The following is a 19,344-nucleotide window of genomic DNA, read 5'->3' as shown; positions in this document are numbered from 1 at the left end:
AGCTGTGGCTCAAAGCAGCCTCATAAACGTTTTCAGTCAGACATTCACAATTGCCATACAGAATGGAAATACTGTATCTAGCCAACATTTTGAATTGAATTACATTGCTTGCTTGTGAACGTCAGAGCTGTAACAATTTGACACTTTGGCAAAGCACAAACGCATACTAGTAGTGCATACTCTAGTAGTTGTCCCTAGACATCGCTCCTTCTCCAAACAACTTCGTCATCTCGCTGGCTTCTCTTGCGAGCTCTCATTGGCTATTGGTGATCACCCTCATATTGCATCTCTCGAACGGCTCACATTAAACTCGCTCACGGACCAGCGTCCCGAGTAGGCAACGAAATTAGGAATTTGTCGTGTAGTGTATCCATGTTTTTTGAGGGGATAGTAATTGGAAGTCATTTGGGTAATCCCAAAAAATGACGTTACTAATTACAATGTTGGACAGGTAACTAGTAACTGTTACAGATTACACTCCGAAAGCAAGCTACCCAACCCTGAACAGCATTCTGTGGCAACATGAAGTTACTCCAGTGTCAAACAAGCCGACCAACATCATTCGGTGAACCCGCCTCCTAAGGAAATGCAAGAGAGCGCGACCACTGAGGTATAGCGCACGACACGTGATTTATTGGCTAGTCAAAATCCAGTATGGCGGAATCTGTGAATGACTCTCACTGGCGTTTTCTCCAACGGGTCCTAAATTCTACCTGTTCGATAGAGTCGGGCTGCTGCATACGGAGCCTGGATAGAAATCACAACATTCAAGGAGGGCGTTTGTTCAGGTAGCTTTCTTTTACACAAACACGACAATCTGATACAGCAGTTGTGAGATTGGACAATTTAAACCATGTTTGCTTGATTTGATATAATTTGCAACTCTATACCGAGGTGAAGTTGTTATCGCGGTCTATTTCTTGGTAGCTATGGTTTTGACTTTCTTTTTCAAATCAAGTATCGCCTAGTTACATATCTTTGGAAAGTGGTGGGTGTGTAGCATCATAATGTCAGATAACATCTTAATGTCATAATGTATTTCATGAGGAGCTACTTTACCTACACGGGCGATATTTTGAAGCAATACAGTGATCTCCGTGGTCCAATACTCAAATCGGATAAACATGTAACGTTAGTCCTGTAAGATTCCACGAACACAACAACTGTTACATACATCACTTGAGCTCCCCAGTGTGTAACTAGTTGAAATAATATCATTGGGTTATCGCTGATTATGCAAGTTACAAATTGACACTATTGCGCTTTACTTTTGTGTGATTTTTTAATTTTTTTTTAAAAACCTGTAGCTCGTGAAATCCTGTATGTCATTTCATTTAGTTAATGGAGTTAATTCGCAAGTCAATTTTTCAAAGCTGAGTTGGTATTGGTTGCTAATTAGAGGGTGTCCAATCATAAACGCATTTTTTTGACGAATGAGTAAAATAAAGCAACAGAAAAAAGTGGTAAAAAATATGGAAAATAGCATTGCGTCAGCTAGGCTGGATGCTGAAAGGCTAGCTGTTGAACTCTTTCTTCTCTAATTCGGAGTGTCATAACACTGTCATGACACATATAAAGTGCATTCGGGAAAGTATTCAGACCCGTGGACTTTTTCCACATTTTGTTACGTTTACAGCCCTATTCTAAAACGGATTAAACTAAAATGTCTCATCAATCTACACACAATACCCCATAAAGACAAAGCGAAAACAGGTTTGTATATATTTTTTTGCAAATGTATCAAAAACTGAAACACCTTATTAACATAAGTATTTTGACCCTTTACTATGAGACTCGAAATTGAGCTCAGGTGCATCCTGTTTCTGTTGATCATCCTTGTGATGTTTCTACAACCTGATTGGAGTCAACCTGTGGTAAATTCAATTGATTGGACATTATTTGGAAAGGCACACACCTGTCTATATAAGGTCCCACTGTTGACCGTGCATGTCAGCAAAAACCGAGCCAGGAGGTCGAAGGAATGGTCCGTAGAGCTCAGAGACGGATTGTGTCGAGGCACAGATCTGGGAAAGGGTAACAAAAAAATGACCCCAAGAAAGAAATGATGAAAACCTGCTGCAGAGTGGTCAGGACTTCAGACTGGGGCGAAGGTTCACCTTCCAACAGGATAACGTCCCTAAGCACACAGCCAAGACAACGCAGGAGTGGCTTTGGGACAAGTCTCTGAATGTCCATGAGTGGCCCAGCCAGAGCCCGGACTTGATTGAGCATCTCTGGAGAGACCTGAAAATAGCTGTGCAGCGACGCTCCCCATCCAACCTTGACAGAGCTTGAGAGGATCTGCAGAGATGCATGAGAGTATCTCCCCAAGTACAGGTGTGTCAAGGACTCGAGGCTGTAATCGCTGCCAAAGGTGCTTCAAAAAATTACTGAGTAAAGGGTCTGAATACTTATGTAAATTTGATATTTCAGTGGGTTTTTTTGCAAACATTTCTGTTAACCTGTTTTTGCTTTGTCATTATGGTGTATTGTGCGTAGATTGATGATGGGAAAAAACTATAATGCATTTTAGAATAAGGCTGTAACGTAAAAAATGTGGAAAAAGTCAAGGGGTCTGAATACTTTCCAAGTGCACTGTATTTAGACCTGTTGTGACAGACAGTATATTGCGTAATTTCATGGCTGGTTATGACACCTACATAAGAGAATCAAAACCTACCACAATAGTTATTTTATGGTTACTTGTTTACAGTATGTTTATGTTATATAACATTTTCTGAAGCTAACCATATTAAATTATCATTGCCCACAAATTGATGTCAGACGTGCACCTACCCAAATACTTTGTTGCTGATGACTGGGATGAGCAGATTTCAGGAGCAGGACACCCTCTTTTTGACTGATGACTACTGACATAAGGGCATGTACATGATATGCCTATCTGGCTTAAATGATTATGATGGTCATAATGCTTCTTGACAGTGTCATGAAGTGTATTTTCTTATTCCAAGTAAAGTAGTAAAGTTACACGGGATGGCCATAATGCTTCATGACAGTGTCATAAAGTGTATTTTCTGCAAGTTATTTCAAATATGATGGAAAAAAACATGTCTGTTAACAGAATTCATTAGAACAAAGGACTTAAGAAACAAACTTTCAAATGAAAGGAAACTTCTTGGCAAGGAATAAAGACATTTGAATAAATGTGGGTTTTGAGACTTATGTAGGTGTCCTAAAATAACACAATATATGTCACTGCAGGTGTAAATATATGGGTCAAGATAGTGTTATGACAGCTGTTGTGACCTGGCTATGACCGTGTCATAAAGTGTTTTAGCGCTGGGTATCATGTAAAGTGTTACCAAATTATCGTATCTAAATGTGAAATGTCATAGACTACAAATTAAAAGAACAGATCACTCTGGTGTCAGATCTTAGCAGAATGTGTAATTTAGCCTATAAAACGAAACAACTATGTTTTATGAAAGAATTAGGCAGGTCTGATGCTGAAAAAGAAAGGAAATTCTTGCCTATTACTTCTTGCCTATTCTATTTGAGCAAAAAAGTAGTGTGTACTTCCAGTAGTTAGCTACACTTCTACATGGCAAAAGAAAAGTAATTAACAACTGAAAACACTACAAAGATTTTAATTTAGTTTAACTCCCACCAAGCTACTGCAAAATGTAGTTAAATTACTAGTTGAATGATATGTAGTCCACTACACCCAAACCAATACTGGTAAGATATATATCGATTTTGAGACGTGACATGTAGATTTCTCACAAAAACAAGCATATCTTTGTGAAATGTCAACAAAGCACTTTTTATTTTCAAAGCCTTTTACATTTAATTCCGCTCCTGTCATCTAAATTTAGTTTTTTACGACCCGCGGAAACAACTTTTCAGACAACCACCACAACATGTAAAATCCTCAAAAGTCGCTGCGAGAAAGCGGCACCACTCTGTCAGCAGAGCTCGGTGCTTACTACCTGATGAATAAGGTTATGAAATCCAACTTTGGGATATTTTCTTAATCATATGTAAGAGAAAGACCTCACTGAACAATTCAGAACGAATAATCATATTTGTCTTGGTAAAATGTAGTTTATAACAAATGGAAGTGAAATTTCATCACCAAAGTGCGTTTTCACCCACTCTGGGCAGAGAGGGTGGACCCTATTTACCATATCGGATTCCCCACAATGTTTTCAGGTGACATTTAACAAATCCTGCTGTTCACATCGATTTACGCTAATCAGTGACATCTTGTTTACTTCAATTAGTAGACCAGTAATTGTCAGAATTTTCTATGGCATAGATGTCATATTTGCTTAAAAATTTGCTTGTGCTTTGTGGAAGGCTACTCCATAATTTTATATGTTGGTGTTTGTTGGTGTTTGAACTGCAAATTGCCCCTTTAAGTTTCTCTTAAACCTGTAACATTGTATTAAAGGCGCAATATGCAGAAATCGCTCCGCCATAAAATTCTAATAGTTCGCCCAATTTGTGATAAAACAAGCAATGTAAAGTGTAGAGAATCATTGTACCATCTAAACAGCTGTGAAATATATTTTTAATAATGAAAAATATTGTATTTTCAGCTGTTTGATGCTGGTGTAAAAGATGAAAAAAATGAAACTTTTAAAAATGGGAAGCATAGAAATGCCACACATAGAACATATCTACTGCTTCTTAGGCTTGCTTTCAATGAGACTGACAGATCTATAACTCACATTTCTATGTGAATTTGGTCTGTTCTCCCAAAAAGTTTCATATTGCAGCTTTAACTTTACAGCATTTCAATACTTGTTTTGCAGGCTATATGCATTGCTATTGCATATACATGGGATTGAGTAGTTTGTGTAATTAGTAGAATATTCACTGTTCCTTATTAATCATGTTATGATGTTGTTAGTGATTGTTCAAATGTGCATGTCAGAGTTTGTTGGTTTTTGCATGTGTTGAACTTGACTTATTGGGGTTATGTGTTGGTATGGTATTTGTAGGCCTATGTCTGTGTTTGAGTTCATATATGAGGTGAGGAGGTGACATCAGTGAATCAGGGTTAGCTCAACTGGAGTCAGAGGGAGAATCTCAATTGCATTGCCTTTATTCATCTCATTCTCTTTCCTCGCCTCCTTCCCAAAATCCTTTGGATGAGAAGGTCAAAGGGGAAGGCCCTCTGACCTTCCTATCAAATGTGTTTTGAGAAGGAGGTGAGGAGAGAGGACATGAGGAATAAGGAAATGCAATTGAGATTTTCCCAGAGGCTTCAAGTTAAGTAGTAAATATACAAGCTCTAATCTGTGCTCTTGCGCCTAGCGTCTAGCTGAATCTATTTTTTCCACATTCCAGTTCTCAAGGACTGGCGTTCCTGACTCGTAAATTCCAATCCTCACAGGAAGAAGGTCATAGAAGCCTTTCAAGAACTTGGCACTAACAGAGGACCGCTCCTTAATGACAACTCGATCTCAGGGAATGGGACTGAATGGTGTAACAACCCAAGTTTTCTACTGCTGAGAATAAAAATCTGTTTAAAGCCAGAATCCATAATTGCTACATAAATTTTTGGACTTACTGTATAAATTAATGATATATATGATATATGAAGAATAAAACACATAAATGCCTCATATGCTTAGTCAAACAGTCAATGCGTGTGCTGTATTGTATGGTACGTTTTAACTAAGAGAGGTGGTGCAATATTTTTTGTACTCTATTTTTGAAATCTTACGTGTATTTTCCGTAACAACACCTGGCCAGATTCATCTGATTTCACGGGACGTGCTTTGATACCAGGGTCCTGTTCAGTAGTGCACATCATAGCAAGCTTTTCAAACGTTTTGCAACAGAAAACAAAAATGAACCTATTAGATACGTTCAGTTAGTAACTCCCCGTTTCAGTCTATTTTAAAACGTTTTCTCCCAACTTAACATGACTCAGCCAATAGAAGGGTTCTCAGACCGTTGTGCCGGGGGCTCTGAGAATAGCCCTGGCTTCACCCTCCTGCACCCATTGCCTCCTCAGCCCTATTAACAAACAGTTTAGCATCCCATTGAGCGGCTCGGAACTCAATCCCGGCTGTTGTTTATTTGGCCTGTTCCAGACGATTTAAAAAAGTCCAGAAGAATTGGCAATTATGCAGAGTTGTCAATTAGAACGGTCTTGTTTGTTGACGTTGTCGCTCTAATGAATGCTAATGGTCCATTAATGTCAGGGAGACAAGGTGACATGACGCCTACGCCTCACCAGCGGGGCACAGTAAACAGAGTTTGCCTCGTTCTCCCTCATTCTACTGCTTGTTAAAGTGCTGCAACGACTATGGAGATGTGAAGAAATGGAGGAAGAATGATGGAGTGAGTGTGGTACCGTGAGTTTGAGAATGGCAGAGAACAGGTTAATGACATTGCGGAGGGAAGGTAGGAGAAAAGAAAAGGAGAAACAATGAAAGAAAGTGATTGTAAAATGGTGGAAGAGAGGGCAAGTTGACACGGATGTCGTTTAGAATGCTCGGTAGTTGGCAGGGAAAGTGTTCACTTCCTGCTTTTTCTTTGGCTGAAAATTGGCTGGCTTTTGTGGCCGCGGCACAAGGCGGGGTGTCAGGGTTCCCACTATAGCGACACGCGGAGCAGAGTTTATTGTCAATGTTGAGTAAGTAACCACTCAATGCTGAGGCTTGGACGAGAACTTAGCCTACACATGACAGAATTTACATTTCCCAAGTATTTTCTTGTCCTGTGAGCTGAACTTGTAAACTAAAATAGCACATTTCTGACATAGTACTGCACTGTTGAAAGAGATGTTTAACTGCTGCTAACATTTATAGAACTGGATAAGATGTTATTTTATTAACCAGATGTCTAGCAGCGTTGCTGTCCCCTAAAGATAAAATAGGATTGAATGCAAACTTATCTTTGTTTGACAGTTAGTACTTCACTGTACTAAAAAAGCAGATTCTGCCTTAACTAGACAGGGACTAATAAGTAGGCCTATTATTAGTTCTGGGAATTGCCAGGGACCTCACGATATGATATTATCACAAAACTTAGGTGCCAATAAGATATGTATTGCAATTCTCACGATTCTATATGTATTGCAATTTGATATTGAGATTTTATTGCGATTCCAAACATATTGCTCACCATATATATATATATATATATATCTGCTGCAGAGGGACAAGAGAGAGCCATGAGAAAACAGCCATGAGAAGACAGGTTTTGTTCAGTCATAGAAATAAAAGTGCTGAAAAAATGTTATTGGCTCCATATTTAAAACGTAGATTGAGAACAAGCTATGAAGGAAAATGACTTGCGCCAACCAGCACAAAAATAATATTGCGATATTGCCAATACAATACGATATATCATATATGGAGAACTGTATCAAATCCCCCTCCCCCATCACTACCTGTTATGTGCTTATATTATTTTGGGGATTCATAATTTTATGCTGTGATAATGTTTGTTTTACCACATGGTTGATCAGCAACTAGAAAATCAGAAAGTAAACTCTGCACTATAAGATTGCAAGGCAATGTTTGAGAGAAATGACTGCATACAGTGCATTCGGAAAGTATTCAGACGCTTTGACTTTTTCCATATTTTGTTACGTTACAGGCTTATTCTAAAACTGATTGAATATATTTTTTCCCCTCATCAATCTACACACAATACCTCATAATAACAAAGCCAAAAAACGTTGATTTGATAAAATAATAGAAACGGAAATACCACATTTACATAATTATTCAGACCCTTTACTCAGTAATTTTTTGAAGGACCTTTGGCAGCCTACAGCCTTGAGCCTTCTTGGGTATGATTCTACAAGCTTGGCACACCTGTATTTGGGGAGTTTCTCCTTTTCTTCTTTGCAGATCCTTAAGTTATGTGAGGTTGGATGGGGAGTGTCGTTGCACAGCTATTTTCAGGTCTCTCCAGAGATGTTCGATCGGGTTCAAGTCCGGGCTCTGGCTGGGCCACTGAAGGACATTCAGAGACTTGTCCCAAAGCCACTCCTGCATTGTTTTGGCTGTGTACTTATTGTTGATGTCCTGTTGGAAGGCCCCAGTCTGAGGTCCGGAGTGCTCTGGAGCAGGTTTTCAACAAGGATCTCTTTGTTCTTTGCTCCGTTCATCTTTCCCTCGATCCTGACTAGTCTCCCAGTCCCTGCCACTGAAAAACATCCTCACAGCATGATGCTGCCACCACCATGCTTCACCGTAGGGATGCTTTCAGACTTTCAACATTCAGTTCAATCTTGGTTTCATCAGACCAGAGAATCTAGTTTCTCATGGTCTGAGAGTCCTTTAGGCGCCCTTTGGCAAACTCCATGTGGGCTGTCATGTGCTTTTACTGAGGAGTGGCTTCCGTCTGGCCATTCTACCATAAAGGCCTGATTGGTGGAGTGGTGCAGAGATAGTTGCCCTTCTGGAAGGTTCTCCCATCTCCACAGAGGAACTCTAGAGCTTTGTCAGAGTGACCATCGGTTTCTTGGTCACCTCCCTAACCAAGGCCCTTCTCCCCAGACTTCTTCCTTTTAATAATGATGGAGGCCACTGTGTTCTTGGGGACCTTCAATGCTGCAGAAAGGTTTTGGTACCCTTCCCCAGATTTGTGCCTTGACACAATCCTGTCTCGGCGCCCTACAGACAATTCCTTCGACCTCATGGCTTGGTTTTTGCTCTTACATGTCCTGTCAACTGTGGGACCTTTTTTATAGGCAGTTGTAGAAACATCTCAAGGATGACCAATGGAAACAGGATGTACCTGAGCTCAATTTCGAGTCTAATAACAAAGCGTCTGAATACTTATGTAAATAAGGTATTTCATTTAGTTATTTTTAATACATTTGCCAACGTTTAAAAAAAACAGTTTTCACTTTGTCATTATGGGGTGTGTTGAGAGAAAAAATGATTGAATCAATTGTGGAATAAGGTTGTAACGTAACAAAATGTGGAAAAAGTCAAAGGGTCTGAATACTTTCCGATTGCACTGTATATGCAGCCAGTCTATAACATAATGGATACAGCGAATGTTAAAGTTCAACAACAGAATAACCTCAAAACATCAAATCTCAGCAACTATCAATTCAAGCCCACAAAGCCATATTTAAGTGATTATGCCCTCGAAGCCGGTGTTTGGAGGATATATTGGCACGGGTGTTGTTAGGCCCGAGACGAGGTCGAGGGCTGCAAATATATCCTCCTAACACCGACTTCGAGGGCATTATCACTTTTATACAACGGGTTACCAACATATTCAAATAATGATTGACATAGTTTCATTAAATGTTAATTTGATAAATGTATTCATACTATTTCATCCTTCCACAAGATTTAGTCCCGACACAAATCAAGGGTTACTAGAGACGCGACCCAGTCGTTCAGTCTTTTTGTTCTGTATCTATGGACGCGACCCAGTCGTTCATTCTAAATGTTCCATTGCCATACTGGCTGCTTTTTATAGTGTAGATCAAGTGTATAAGTTGCCTGGATGGGCTGATGAGACAGTGGATTGCACAGTCAGATGGAACATATTTAATAGATATTTTAACATCATAGATTTAGCCGGTGGCAACTTTTGCAATAGACACCGTCTGGAATGTGGTTTTAACCAATCAGCATTCAGGATTAGACCCGCCCGTTGTTTAAATGACAGTGTCTTCACCACATTAGACTTCTATACAAGGCCTAGATAAGAAATCTAAATGATAGCTCTTGTGTAGAAGGGTCTGGTGTTCACAAAGTTTGACAGTTCTAAGCTTTAAAGCTGACAGACATCGGTGTCAGGGCACTTGTAGCTAACAAAATGGCAGAAAGCCTAATGCGAAATGTAGTTTAGTCTGTGAACAGCACCAATTATAGTACAGTGCCAGAGTTGAATGTTAATGTAGTTTTAATTGTCTCATCTCAGACTTGTGGATTACAGGAAGCTTTGTCGAGAACATGGAATAATATTTTTGTTACCTCTGTTTGCATTCCACCATCAAATATTTGGCAGACATTTAGTATAATAACTTGAAATAAGTGCATGTAGAGTCAGAAGCATTTTTTACTGCCTAACGTCGGACCAAATCCTTAGCTGGGAAGTCAGTTGGATTTCCAAGGGCTGTTTTGTTCTTGTCAACTGTTGAGAATGTTTTACTTTTTGACAGAACTGTCAGTTTTGAGGCATTGCTGTCTATTACACATTGAAAGGGTCAAGACTTTTACCTATTCAGTTTTGAGATACGATTTTCCCCAGCCCCCACGCTCTCCTAGCCAACACATACCACACTCCCTGCCCCTACGAGAACTCCAACATCACACTGAGCAATATCCCAGCGATTGTCTGTGCTTGTGCCTGTCCTCTTTTTTTTTTAAACTGCTGATTGATGTGTAACCTGCGGGCTACGGCTCGTCTCTCTTTTCTCTTGAGAACATGAGCATGCAGCAGCGAGTATTGTGTCAACACGGGGAGGGTTCTGTCATGTCAGATAAGGTGTCACTTTCCTCTCAGCACAGCCAGGCTCCACTTTCTCCCGCCTTCCCTTCTCTCCCTTTCCTCTACCCTGTTGTCTCCCAAGTGCCCTGCCATCAGCACCAATGAGTTCAGACAACCATGGTCCTCAAACCAGACAATATTTTTGGGGAGGGGCTTTGCACCCTAAACGCTCACCTGTTCCTATCCAAGCCTCCACCCCCCCCCCCCCCCCCCCCCCCATTCCACTCCACCCCAGCCATCACCTGCCTTAACTAAAACTAAACTAAGAACAAATGATCCTTTTACAGTAAAATAATGACCTTGTTTGTCAAGAACCCTAGTCTATTCACAAATGCTCAACATGATATGGCTTTAGTTTGACATTTCTGTGTTACGACATTTATATGCGACAGACCCCAACTTCCCCTGATTTAGAAAATATGTCTGGGGTGACTATAGCAGTGCAAACGTGCGCTGGGAAATCTCTCATGGCGCGGCAGATCCGACGAGAAGCCAACACTCCCCCTTACCAGATTGTCACTTTGAGTATTATGTCACTGGATCCCTCCAGGCCATATGTTATTACACGCGCACGCATGCACACGTACACTGAGGAGATCTCGTCAGCACAGACTGTAGTATTGGTAAGTCTTTTTGACCCGTTCCTCCTGAGTGGTATCAAACTAAGTAGGGCACATTCCATAGCAGAGCCTTTTGTAAATGAACATCTGTGTTCCTATTGCACAAGTTCAGTTGTTACCTCCTCGTTTCTAAACGTTTTCTCCCTCCTGAACACAAATCTGATTTTCATTTGGCGTCAAATAATTGCTTGACCTTGGAACCCTTTTGCATTGAGGAAACAGAAGGGCAGATGTTCCAGTTCAAGGGCTGCAGTCCAAATCTCTACCCTACTTAGCCAAGTGTCCACTTGTTCACGCTCCCTCATTGATTTCGAACCATTGGATTGGTATAAGCATGTGTTTAACCATATTGCTCACACCTGTCCATTCCTTGTAAATCCATGAAAGTGCACACTTCGGGGTGGGGGGGTGTATGGCGAATCGGAGGGCAGCCTGAGAGTGTTGAGTGTTGTGTATTGTTTTTAGGGATGTGTGCCATGCCAGAAAGAGTGGAAATTATGTGTTGTGTGTCAAATAGCGAGTGAAGACAACTGAATGGTGTCTTGTTTGACAGGTTGGACTATTACATTGGAGCAGAGGGGGTAGATTGAGACAATGTGTTGTGTAGCCTCACCAAAGCAATGGAACTAATGTGCATCGTTGACACCGGAAAGTAAACACTGTTGTTTAGAATGTCGGAGGTGATGAAAATATTGTGCTGTACAATAGCTGTAAGACAGACTTTGATGCTGCTTTTGCAGCCGAGGCCTAGGGTTTTGCCCAGGCCCAGTCTTCTGAATAAGTTATTAACCTACTCCAACGAAGGCCATATTTGGCTGTTATTATTTCTGTGGTTAAATACAGGACTGACCTTTTCATTGTTAAGTACCTCTCTCTCTACTGAGGAGGGCAGTGTGTGCGTGTGGGTGTAACTGCCTGTATGTGAGTCTGTCACTGTCTCATTGTTTGCCCTAGCCTGTGGACAGCATTGGCACCTTTTAGGCACCTTGTGTACTGGGGAGGACTGGAGGCGATCTCATTGCTAGCATGTGTAACCCAAACTGCCCTTGTAGTGAAGAATCTGTTAGAATTGAGACTGACTATTTTTGTACAGGATGATATCTAATAGTCTACAGGACTGAACGAGAGACAGTCTGCACATATACAGTGCATTGACTTTTTCCTCATTTTGTTACATTACAGCCTTATTCTAAAATTGATTCAATTGTTTTTTCCCCTCATCAATTTACACACAATGCCCCATAATGACAAAACAAAAACAGTTTTTAATTCATTTATTTTTGCTAATTTATTAAACATAAAAACACATTTACATAAGTATTCAGACCCTTTATTCAGTACTTTGGTGAAGCACCTTTAGCGGCGATTACAGCCTGGAGTCTTCTTGGGTATGACGCTACAAGCTTGGCACACCTGTATTTGGGGAGTTTCTCCCAGTCTTCTCTGCAGATCCTCTCAAGCTCTGTCAGGTTGGATGGGGAGCGTTGCTGCACAGCTATTTTCAGGTCTCTCCAGAGTAGTTCGATCAGGTTCAAGTCCGGGCTCTGGCTGGTCCACTCAAGGACATTCAGAGACTTGTCCTGAAGCCACTCCTGCGTTGTCTTGGCTGTGTGCTTAGAGTTGTTGTCTTGTTGGAAGGTGAACCTTTACCCCAATCTGAGGTCCTGAGCACTCTGGAGCAGGTTTTCATCAAGCTCTCTCTGTACTTTGCTCCGTTCATCTTTCCCTTGATCCTGACTAGTCTCCCAGTTCCTGCTGCTGAAAAACATCCCCACAGCATGATGCTGCCACCACCATGCTTCCCCGTAGGGATGGTGCAGGTTTCTTCCAGACGTGACTCTTGGCGTTCAGGCCAAATGGTTCAATCTTGGTTTCATCAGACCAGAGAATCTTGTTTTTCATTATTTGAGAGTCTTTAGGTGACTTTTGGCAAACTCCATGTGGGCTGTCATGTGCTTTTTACTGAGGAGTGGCTTCCGTATGGCCACTCTACCATAAAGGCCTGATTGGTGGAGTTCTGCAGAGATGGTTGTCCATTTGGAAGGTTCTCCCATCTCCACAGAGGAACTCTGGAGCTCTGTCAGAGTGACAATCGGGTTCTTGGTCACCTCCTTGACCAGGCCCTTCTCCCCCGATTACTCAGTTTGGCCAGGTGGCCAGCTCTAGGAAGAGTGTTGGTGGTTCCAAACTTCTTCCATTTAAGAATGATGGAGGCCACTGTGTTCTTGGGGAAATTCAATGCTGCAGAAATGTTTTGGTACCCTTCTTCCCCAGATCTTTGCCTCGACACAATCCTTTCTCGGAGCTCTACGTACAATTATTTTGACCACATGGCTTGGTTTTTGCTCTGAAATGCACTGTTAACTGTATTTTTTATTTTTTATAAATGTGGATTTATTGGCACGGCTGTTGTTAGGCCCGAGACGAGGTCGAGGGATGACAAACCGTGCAAATATATCCTCCAAACACCGGCTTCGAGGGCATTATCACTTTTATACAACCGGTTACCAACATATTCAAATAATGATTGACATAGTTTCATTAAACGTTCATTAAACGTTAATCTATTTCAGAATAAGGCTGTAACGTAACAAAATGCGGAAAAAGTCAAGGGTTCTGAATACTTTCCGAAGGCACTGAACAATGGCTTGTACAGGTGCATTATATGTGACGTTATATGCCTATATAGTATTTATTTAATGGGAGCATACTTGGTCCACATATGACCAACCTCACTCAAACTTGTGTGTTCATGTGCCCTTGACAGGTTGAATTCACAGGAGTGAAGAAGCAAGCCAACGGCAAAACCCTGAAAGCTGCTTTGTCTAGAATGAGCCCTTGAGACACCCCCTCCCCTTTCATCATAGTCTTCCTCGCAGTGTCCATCCAGCCGGACGGCGGATGGTGTTCATCTTACACCCCCAAGAGGAGTACTGAGGCCATTGTCCTCATCCTCTTCATCAGTTTCGCTTCCCAGGAGTGGTACCCTACGATGAATTCCTACAGTCGACAAGGTAAGAGTTTGTCTGGGCCTGCTAACAGTAGCCAGCGAGCGTCCCTAGCACCCTGGGAATTGAAATGCACTCTGAGAATCGTAGTATGCTGTGTAAAAGCAATTGTATTTCTATGGTGTGTAGACCTATTGCGCGATATAAGCTTTTTTTTATGTCGCTTTGGAACTAAACTGTAAATTGAATACATTCAATTATTTAGCTGCAATGAATAATGAATCACAGGCCTAATGAATGTCATTTGACCCAATATTATTAAGGCCATAGATCAAATTCCGATTTAAAACAGTTTAGATGTAATTGTAACATTATTTTGTATGATCTGAGTCTTAGATGGTTTTGCATAAGGGAAATTGCTGGGGCTTACATTCCTGGGGCCTACATCCATACATCTACATTATACATTGCCGCTGCTAAATGCATATGGGGGCAACGATGAGTACGTTTACATGCACATGAATAATGCAACATTAAACATTTTATGGCAGAAGGAAGTATGACTACTAATGAGCGTAAGCTCATAACCGAAGTTTGCATATGCGATTTTTAAAATACCTGGTTTTCCGTGCAATCTAGAATTGTTAGGGCATGTCAACAGCTTAGTCGGCGTTCCAGCGGTGTATTTGATCTGTGTATGTGGCAGCAGCTGTAGCACAAGCCTCCCTCTTATGCGCAAGCAGGATTGGGGAGTAATGGATTACAAAAATCTTGTCATCAGATTATAGATACTTTTGAAAAACTAGAGGATTACTTTGAGGATTACTTTGACATTCGGAAAGGAGGTTTGGGAGAAACTTGACACTTTTCTCAATGACACTCAAATCAGGATTGAAAAACGTGCAAGTTTAAGTTTGTTCCACCTAAGCGAGAGACCACTATGATGATAAATCAAATGTGTTTGATGGATCGTGGGAAAAGAGCAGGAATAGGCTTTTGTAGGCTACAGTCCAAGCTATGTCTTCCAGTGGTGCGACTGCTGTCGGCATCCAAAGATTATCCAACTTGAATAAAAGCTTGGAGGTAAGGATGACAGCAGTGGTGTAGTCCACAGCGATACGGATATCACTTATTATTGATCACTACATAGCACATTGATGTGATTGTGAATTACACTGCTGCTCTCATTTTTAGCTACAGTATTTGCGCCTTACGGATTGTGGTTGTTGTGGATGGCTGTTCACAATGTGTATTTGAACACAATAATGGTTGAATTCAAGAAGCTTAAGCTGCCTATCAATCTTTGTTTTCAAAACCAGTGGACAGCCAGTGAAATATGCACTCTTGCAACAGCTGCATAGTGCGGATCCCAGCCTATGGAATAAAAGTGGGACTTTTATTGCTCAATACAAATCATGCTGATGAAAAATATTATCCATAGGCCTAATGGACACATGCTCAAACTCGCACACTTTTGATAGACTTAAAGGGGCAATCTGTAGTTGTGACCGTGTGTGTGTTTGAAAGAGTATTTTCCAGTAAGCAACAATTAGTTTACATTCATTAGCCTACTTTTTTCCAATATTTCTGTCATTCAGTAATATTTATTCCCATAGTAATTCGTAATTTTATAACATTTTTTTAATCATAATATTATTAATGAAAGCATAAAGATGCTGAAGAAATACAGTGCTGTACAGTATATCAAATCAAATCAAATCAAATGTATTTATATAGCCCTTCGTACATCAGCTGATATCTCAAAGTGCTGTACAGAAACCCAGCCTAAAACCCCAAACAGCAAGCAATGCAGGTGTAGAAGCACGGTGGCTAGGAAAAACTCCCTAGAAAGGCCAAAACCTAGGAAGAAACCTAGAGAGGAACCAGGCTATGTGGGGTGGCCAGTCCTCTTCTGGCTGTGCCGGGTGGAGATTATAACAAAACATGGTCAAGATGTTCAAATGTTCATAAATGACCAACATGGTCGAATAATAATAAGGCAGAATAGTTGAAACTGGAGCAGCAGCACAGTCAGGTGGACTGGGGACAGCAAGGAGTCATCATGTCAGGTATTCCTGGGGCATGGTCCTAGGGCTCAGGTCCTCCGAGAGAGAGAAAGAAAGAGAGAATTAGAGAGAGCATAAGTGGGATGGCCAGTCCTCTTCCGGCTGTGCCGGGTGGAGATTATAACAGAACATGGCCAAGATGTTCAAATGTTCATAAATGACCAGCATAGTCGAATAATAATAAGGCAGAACAGTTGAAACTGGAGCAGCAGCACAGCCAGGTGGACTGGGGACAGCAAGGAGTCATCATGTCAGGTAGTCCTGGGGCATGGTCCTAGGGCTCAGGTCCTCCGAGAGAGAGAAAGAGAGAAGGAGAGAATTAGAGAACGCACACTTAGATTCACACTGGACACCAAATAGGACAGGAGAAGTACTCCAGATATAACAAACTGACCCTAGCCCCCCGACACATAAACTACTGCAGCATAAATACTGGAGGCTGAGACAGGAGGGGTCAGGAGACACTGTGGCCCACTCTGAGGACACCCCCGGACAGGGCCAAACAGGAAGGATATAACCCCACCCACTTTGCCAAAGCACAGCCCCCACACCACTAGAGGGATATCTTCAACCACCAACTTACCATCCTGAGACAAGGCTGAGTATAGCCCACAAAGACCTCCGCCACAGCACAACCCAAGGGGGCGCCAACCCAGACAGGATGACCACATCAGTGACTCAACCCACTCAGGTGACGCACCCCCTCCAGGGACGGCATGAGAGAGCCCCAGTAAAGCCAGTGACTCAGCCCCTGTAATAGGGTTAGAGGCAGAGAATCCCAGTGGAAAGAGGGGAACCGGCCAGGCAAAGACAGCAAGGGCGGTTCGTTGCTCCAGAGCCTTTCCGTTCACCCTCCCACTCCTGGGCCAGACTACACTCAATCATATGACCCACTGAAGAGATGAGTCTTCAGTAGAGACTTAAAGGTTGAGACCGAGTTTGCGTCTCTGACATGGGTAGGCAGACCGTTCCATAAAAATGGAGCTCTATAGGAGAAAGCCCTGCCTCCAGCTGTTTGCTTAAAAATTCTAGGGACAATTATATGCTTTATCTGGCATTTTGAGGTTGCATGAGGTCGCCCACACTCACTTTAAACATTTGGATAACAAAGCATTTAAAGCATTTTTAATAGAAGCCGCCTGCATTTGTTTATTAGGCTACTGTACAGTCTGACAAATAAACATAGTCTACAGTACATACTGTTGTAAACGTGGTAAAGAGCCTAATTCCTTACATAAGGGAGAGCAGGTCATGTCCAGACTTTCTCAGTGACCTCAAGTACTCATTAACTCTGTCTTTAATGCTTTTTCGGGTTGCATCAGTCATGGACAGACACTTTTGAGACACAGTATTAATGATGAACACCCGTAGGTTCACTTGTAAACCACATTTGCCTGTGGATCCATCCCAGTTGATATTCTGCGTCCACTCGCAGTATCTCTCTTTGGTTACACACATCCTTGGAATAGCAGAACAGCATAACGGTCGGGATGGCCCTTGCTGTGCCTGGTGAGCAGTTGGTCAAGTTCTATTGTCGTTCAATGACTCAATCTCGGTCTTCAAAGTTTGAATCTGAACCATGTGCACCTACATCAGATGAGCAGAATGGTACCGCCCTGAGCCAACATCAATTACAGTGGCCTATGATAGAAACGTTAGATCAATTAAGAATTAAAAGTGACTCCGTACACATTATAAGAATCTAGCAAAACTAACCGCTTTCTTGGCAACCATGCACTTTTTTGGTGTGGCTTGTTGTCCAGCCCTTTGTCTACTGATCTCCACAGACGGGGCTATAAAGAGTCTATTGTCCTGCTGACAGGGCTACTACACCTGCTACAGTACACTTGTGAAAAACAAGTGTTTGAAAATCTGTTTTCAAAATGCCTCCAGCTGTCCATCACTACTGTATATAAAAACACAGCATCTTGTTTTCATCCTGTTTACATTCTTTATTTTAAGCACAATGTCACATATAATTTGTATCTACCTTTCCAATTACTTTTAGAGTTTGGGATTTACAAATGCGTGCTTTTCATGTCATTCTTTGCTAAATCCAGTTTAAGTATAACTTTTGACTGATGCCTTTAGTTAGAGGTCTAATGCTCTAATATTGAATAATTTCTGCCCTCCAAATTCATACAGTGGGGAGAACAAGTATTTGATACACGGCTGATTTTGCAGGTTTCCCTACTTACAAAGCATGTAGAGGTCTGTAATTGTTATCATAGGTACACTTCAACTGTACGAGACGGAATCTAAAACAAAAATCCAGAAAATCACATTGTATGATTTTTAAGTAATTCATTTGCATTTTATTGCATGACATAAGTATTTGATCACCTACCAACCAGTAAGAATTCCGGCTCTCACAGACATGTTAGTTTTTCTTTAAGAAGCCCTCCTGTTCTCCACTCATTACCTGTATTAACTGCACCTGTTTGAACTCGTTACCTGTATAAAAGACACCTGTCCACACACTCAATCAAACAGACTCCAACCTCCACACAATGGCCAAGACCAGAGAGCTGTGTAAGGACATCAGGGATGAAATTGTAGACCTGCACAAGGCTGGGATGGGCTACAGGCCAATAGGCAAGCAGCTTGGTGAGAAGGCAACATCTGTTGGCGCAATTATTAGAAAATGGAAGAAGTTCAAGATGACGGTCAATCACCCTCGGTCTGGGGCTCCATGCAAGATCTCACCTCGTGGGTCATCAATGATCATGAGGAAGGTGAGGGATCAGCCCAGAACTACACGGCAGGACCTGGTCAATGACCTGAAGAGAGCTGGGACCACAGTCTCAAAGAAAACCATTAGTAACACACTACGCCATCATGGATTAAAATCCTGCAGCACACGCAAGGTCCCCCTGCTCAAGCCATCGCATGTCCAGGCCCATCTGAAGTCTGCCAATGACCATCTGGATGATCCAGAGGAGGAATGGGAGAAGGTCATGTGGTCAGATGAGACAAAAATAGAGCTTTATGGTTTAAACTCCACTCGCCATGTTTGGAGGAAGAAGAAGGATGAGTACAACCCCAAGAACACCATCCCAACAGTGAAGCATGGAGGTGGAAACATCATTCTTTGAGGATGCTTTTCTGCAAAGGGGACAGGACGACTGCACTGTGTTGAGGGGAGGATGGATGGGGCCATGTATCGCGAGATCTTGGCCAACAACCTCCTTCCCTCAGTAAGAGCATTGAAGCTGGAAAGCTGCAAAATCGGCAGTGTATCAAATACTTGTTCTCCCCACTGTA

The 19,344-nt window shown here is 41.8% G+C and overlaps 1 protein-coding gene across 2 annotated transcripts in view; it reads left to right on the top strand.

The window, feature by feature from the left end:
- The first annotated feature begins 286 nt into the window (after positions 1-286).
- Positions 287-19,344, top strand: part of hdac4 (histone deacetylase 4) — a 281,514-nt gene continuing 262,456 nt past the window's right edge. The window contains exons 1-2 of one of the 2 annotated variants that reach the window (XM_036958952.1): positions 287-610; positions 13,834-14,080. In XM_036958952.1, the coding sequence (XP_036814847.1) occupies positions 14,059-14,080 (22 nt within the window). In that variant the 5' untranslated portion in view covers positions 287-610; positions 13,834-14,058. Of the gene's footprint in view, positions 789-13,833; positions 14,081-19,344 lie in introns of both variants that reach the window. The other variant, XM_036958951.1, reaches the window with a different exon arrangement.

This window comes from Oncorhynchus mykiss, chromosome 22 (assembly GCF_013265735.2).
Source record: "Oncorhynchus mykiss isolate Arlee chromosome 22, USDA_OmykA_1.1, whole genome shotgun sequence".
Taxonomy (NCBI): Eukaryota; Metazoa; Chordata; class Actinopteri; order Salmoniformes; family Salmonidae; genus Oncorhynchus; species Oncorhynchus mykiss.
The sequence above is the reverse complement of the archived record's forward strand: the minus strand, read 5'-3'. Positions and strand labels throughout refer to the sequence as shown.